The 5,616-nt window shown below is 45.7% G+C and overlaps 1 protein-coding gene across 1 annotated transcript in view; it reads right to left on the bottom strand.

Annotated features, from left to right (window-relative positions):
• Positions 1 to 4,939, bottom strand: part of KAT7 (lysine acetyltransferase 7) — a 38,373-nt gene extending 33,434 nt beyond the window's left edge. Inside the window, exons 1-2 of the mRNA XM_017540027.1 lie at positions 4,644 to 4,939; positions 1,733 to 1,880 (exon numbers count right to left, since the gene is read on the bottom strand). Coding sequence (XP_017395516.1) covers positions 1,733 to 1,880; positions 4,644 to 4,658 — 163 coding nt within the window. The 5' untranslated portion in view covers positions 4,659 to 4,939. The remainder of the gene's footprint in view (positions 1 to 1,732; positions 1,881 to 4,643) is intronic.
• Between the last annotated feature and the right edge of the window lie 677 nt (positions 4,940 to 5,616).

Here is a 5,616-nt window from a genome sequence, read left to right as displayed (position 1 = left end):
AAAAAAAAAAAAAAAAAGGAACTAAAGCAACACTGTTGAAGTGCTCGAAACATGTTAAATTTTTTTTCCCTTAATCTATTATCACCTATGGATCATCAGCTTTCCGTATTAGCTGCAACTTTCTTTCCTCCTCAAGGAGTACCAGAGCAGAGCCAGGAGGGGTCAAAGGATACCCTCCAAATCTAAGCCCAAATGCCTAAATGCACTAGAGGGACAACCCCAAGATTCTCAATTCTTTACTACCAAAGCAAAATTATGTATTTCCACACTGATATTTTGGTACAACTATTTATATCCATTAAGTGTGTATTGGATTACATTCCAGAATTAAACATGGTTTTAGAAGTACTGGCCTCTACCAATAACAAGTCTAAAGGACTAAGGATGGTCTTTGACTTATAATGGGGTTAAGTCTTTATGAACTATCATAAGTTGAAGTACTGTAAGTTCAAAATGCATTTACTAAAAGAATGCATTTATAGGCTGAACATGGGGGCTCACACCTATATCCCCAGCACTTTGGGCAGCCAAGGTGGAAGGACTGCTTGAGTCCAGGAGTTTAAGACCAACCTGGACAACATAATGAGACCTCGTCTCTACAAAAAACAATGAAAATTAGCTAGGCATGGTGGCGCACACCTGTAGTCCCAGCTACTCAGGACGCTGAGGTGGAAGGATTGCTTGAGCCAAGGAGGTCAAGGCTACAGTGAACCAAGATCGCACCACTGCACTCCAATCTGTGCAACAGAGTACAAGACCCTGTTTGCAGATAAAAACAAAAAAAAAAGCATTTATACACCTAACCTACAGAGCACCATAGCTTAGCCTACGCTACCTTAAACAGGCTCTAAACGCATTAGCCTATAGTTGTGCACAATCGTCTAACACAAGGCCCATTTTTAATAAGGTGTTGAATGTTGCATGTAATTTATTAAAGATCATATACTGAAGAGTATCGGTTTACCCTCATGATCAAATGGCCAACTGGGAGTTATGGCTCATTGCCACTGCTCAGCATCATGAGAAAATATTTGGGCCACATATTGCTACCCCAGAAAAAGACTAAAATTCAAAATTCAAAAAGTTTCTACTGAATACATATTGCTTTTGTATCACAGTAAAGTGAAAAAAAAAAAAATCATTAAATCAAACCACCATAAGTCAGATACCATCTGTACCTCAAGTCCCTAAGCCTAAACCATTCAAACAGAAAGTGCAGGGATAACATTCCCATTTTACTGGAGACACTGCGATCTCAAAAAAAAAAAAAAAAAAAAAAAAAGACTCAGCTGGGCACGGTGGCTCACGCTTGTAATCCCAGCACTTTGGGAGGCCAAGGCAGGTGCATCACCTGAGGTCAGAAGTTCGAGACCAGCCTGACCAATATGGTGAAACCCCGTCTCTACAAAAAAAAAAAAAAAAAAAAAAAAAAAAAAAAAACCCAAACCCAAAAAAAAAAAAAAAAAAAAAAAAAAAAAAAAAAACCCTCGAGACATACATGTGTGTTTATCCATTATATCATCCACAGTTCCTTTGAGTCTACAAATTGGACAGTAGTCCCCGACAGAAGCATGGTTAAAGACCTGACAACTGCATTCACTCTACATTTTACCAATCATCTGGTGCACTGTCACCTACACCAAGCCAAGGGACCAGTTTCCACATTACATAGTAAAATAATGTGATGGACAGCCAGATGTGAGGAATGGTAAGGAAAAATGAAGATTTTTACCTTGAGAACTTTGGCTTAGCCTGGCTGAGGAGCGAGTGACTCGAGCAGATCGTCGGGATGTGCCATCACTTTCTGAACTGTCTGTGTGCTCGAGATCTGTAGAAAAATCGGAATCTTCGGTTCCATCTGAACTACTGCCTGCATTCCTCTGCAATACCATAAATCCAGACATTAGCACAGTAGCATTTGGTCTAAGGGTTTGCATTAACACTGAAAATAAAAGCTGTGACACTGAAAACACCTAAGTTTTCAAACCTAAGAAAGGATTCCACAAGCATTTCCCATTCTCCCACCCTCAGGCAGCTTTATTTAGAACTCTTAAATGGAATAACCTACAAATAAGGAACTTTTGTTAAACAAATTAAGAGAATTAATTTTTTTGTTTTTTTGAGGTGGAGTTTCCTCTGCTCTTGTTGCCCAGGCTGGAGTACAATGGCGCAATCTCAGCTCAACCTCCGCCTCCAGGGTTCAAGCAATTCTCCTGCCTCAGCCTCCTGAGTGGCTGGTCTACAGGAGGCTGCCACCATCCTCAGCTAATTTTTGTATTTTTAGTAGGAACGGGGTTTCACCATGTTGGTCAGGCCTCCCAAAGTGTTGGGATTACAGATGTGAGCCACCACGCCCGGCATGAAGAGAATTAATTCTTACTGTATTAGCACTAAGAATGAACCAAGACCATTTGGAGATCAATATCACAAAAAAAGGTCTACTGTAGTGAGAAAATCATTGGTGCTGGACCTCACTTAACTTTAGAGTAGCTTTTATTCAATGTCTCCATGAAAAGCTATCACATTTATTTTTTATTTTTTTTTATTTTTTTTTATTTTTTATTTTTTTTGAGACGGAGTTTCATTCTTGTTACCCAGGCTGGAGTGCAATGGCTCGATCTCGGCTCACCGCAACCTCCGCCTCCTGGGTTCAGGCAATTCTCCTGCCTCAGCCTCACGAGTAGCTGGGATTACAGGCACGCGCCACCATGCCCAGCTAATGTTTTTGTATTTTTAGTAGAGACGGGGTTTCACCATGTTGATCAGGATGGTCTCGATCTCTTGACCTCGTGATCCACCCGCCTCGGCCTCCCAAAGTGCTGGGATTACAGGCTTGAGCCACCGCGCCCGGCCTAAGCTATCACATTTTTAAAAAACCACGTATACTATTTCAAAATATCATGGACCAGAACTCTGATCCCAAAAGAATTCCCTATTTCAAGGCACCAATATTATTCCTGCATTTGGTGAGCCTGAACCACCCGTTGGGCAAGGTGGCTCATGCCTGTAATCCCAGCACTTTGGGAGGCAGAGGTGGGTGGATCACCTCAGGTCAGGAGTTCAAAACCAGCCTGACCAACATGGTGAAACCCCATCTCTACTAAAAATACAAAAATTAGCTATCGTGGGCATCCTCCTGTAATCCCAGCTACTGGGGAGACTGAGGCAGGAGAATCACTTGAATCTGGGAGGTGGAGGCTGCAATGAGCCAAGATCACACCACTGCACTCCAGCCTGGGCAACAAGAATAAAACTCCGTCTAAAAGAAAAAAACTATACACACACACACACACACACACACACCACCTATCAGCTGGGGTCATTTTAGGAGACATTAAAAAGTGTACATTTTCAACACGAAAAACCTCTGTGAAGAGAAAGATTTCTACTTAAATAAGCAAGACCACCACCCAGCTTTCCAACTAACTCAAGGGTAAACACCTGGGAAATGAGCAGGAATCACAGAAAATGGCTAAATGAAGGGGGAATCTTAAAAGTCACCATTATAGTCCAATTACCTAGTTATTTAAAGCCTTGACGTCAGACTTGTTGCTTCCTGGCTTGATAATGGAACTCACCTCTTCGATGTGGCTTTCACCAATATACCTCGAATTGTACTCCAGAACAGATTTAACTGCTCCTTCACTTCCTTCCCGTAACACTCTGTATACACCTCCAAGCAGAGAACTTACTAGATCCTTGTAAAGTTATTCATGTCTGTTTTCTCCTATTGGGATGCGATATCCTTAAGCCAGGGATCACGTCTAATTAATTTCTGAACCTTCAGCAACCACCCAGCAGAAAGCAGTCAATAGACATTTGTTGAATTGAGTTAGATTTGTTCTATATTCTGGATCTGCCACTACCTGAGTGGCTTGCGGCATTCCATGGACCTCTGTTAGTTCAGCTGCAAAAAGGGACAGGGCCATTCCTGGGTGATCTCCTAAGCCCCTTCTAATTCTTTAAGTTGTTGGTTTTTACCAACTACATTTTCTACGCGCTGTCGAACTCGCAAACAAGGAAATGTTAAGGCTTGGAGGCAACCGGCCTGAGTAGGATCCCCTGGGAGTGGGCGCTGCCTTCCCAACACTCAGTCCGCTTTGTTGTGCCCCACACCTGGAAAGGAACGAGGCCTCAAAAACCCCGCCTCTCCACCTATCAGCGTCCCCACTCGGAAAGGCGGGGATTCGGGCCACCCAATCGAGGTCCGGCTAAGCCGCGCCCCCACGGGACAGACTGCCAATCCCGGCCAATCAGGAGAAGAGGGATCGTTCTCTCCAGCCAATGATAGAGCGCTGGGGCCCGGGCCAGACACCGCCCCCGCACGCGGGGAGGTGACCGTTGAGACCAAACAGGCGGCGTCACCAGCCAATCAATTTGCTTCCAGACGTTTCAGTGACCAATTAACAATAAGAACGCCTCCGATCCAGGCAAGCAGAGGGCGGGAATAGTTGCAAGCAAAGGCCGAGGCCAGGGTCGGGCCCACATTTTTCTGTTGGGTATGGACGGAAGAGAGGGTGGCTGAGCAAGGTTCGGGGGAGCGGGAAGTTGGGACCCAAGCACTGTGAGGCGTGGTCAACTGCGTCACGGTGCTCAATCGACTGTCCTTAGAAACCCGCCATCCCTCCTCTCCCGTTTCTCACCTTCCTTCGCGGCATTGCTGGCGGCTGCGGCCCGACGGTTCCGATTCGGGCAGCGGCGGCGGCAGCAGCAGCAGGAACGGTGGCTCCGGCGGGCTCCGTGGCGGCCTCTGTAGCAGTCCCAATCCTGCGGACGATCCCTAGTGCCTCCTGCCTCTCAGCGTCTGAAGCGTTCTACGCAGGCGCCGCGGGCTGAAGCGCTTTTTCCTTCACTTCCGGCTGGGTCTCACGTCACCTGACGTTACGGGCCAAAGAGAGTGCTGGGAGGTTCGATCCTTTCGGTGAAGCCAGTGGGCGCCATTTTGAAGTTGGGCAGAAAGTGACGCCCGTGGTGGAATCCGGGGCCAGCCATTTTTAGTTACGTGAGTGGCACTCTTTGTGGGCGTGGGTAGCCATTCTTGTTTGGGGCAGAAGCCTGACAGTTGATGTAAATGGTTCTCATCTTTACTTTAGGCAAAATTCCCTTCCCGGTCGTTTTAACTTCTAGATTCGAGGAAGGAAACCCCCCAGAATCCATCAGGTTGCTGAGATTAGAGTTAACCTCTTCGTTGCCTGATTGTTTAAAGGACGTTTCCGTTTATTATATAAACTCAAAGTTGCGGAGGGATGTTTTGTAAAAGAAACTCCGTATTTTAAGAACCATCCTGTGTCTTGAAGGGGTAGGAATGGGGAATTGAAAAAGGAACTAAAGGGTAGCGTCCGCCATCAGGAAGTTTCCTGTCTGGTAGAGGAGACATTGTCCTTGCCCTTAGCTGACAGTAAGTTGATGTCGCGGGAGGTGGCAAAACCATTTTCCAGAAGCTGCATTTCAAAAGAATTCCCAATTTATCTCTGTGGCGAGCGCCCCCTCCCTTCCCGCACTGTGTTTGGGTTTGAGAGCACAGGGGGCCCTGCGGTGAAAAATGTGACTTGCAAGTGGAGATGCGGTATGAGAGTCAGAAAAGCTTTGGATGACCTCTGGAATCCAAATGCTTGA

The sequence above is a fragment of the Cebus imitator genome, unplaced genomic scaffold (genome assembly GCF_001604975.1).
Source record: "Cebus imitator isolate Cc_AM_T3 unplaced genomic scaffold, Cebus_imitator-1.0 Scaffold123, whole genome shotgun sequence".
NCBI classification, from domain to species: Eukaryota; Metazoa; Chordata; class Mammalia; order Primates; family Cebidae; genus Cebus; species Cebus imitator.
This window is presented reverse-complemented; position numbering and strand designations above follow the sequence as displayed.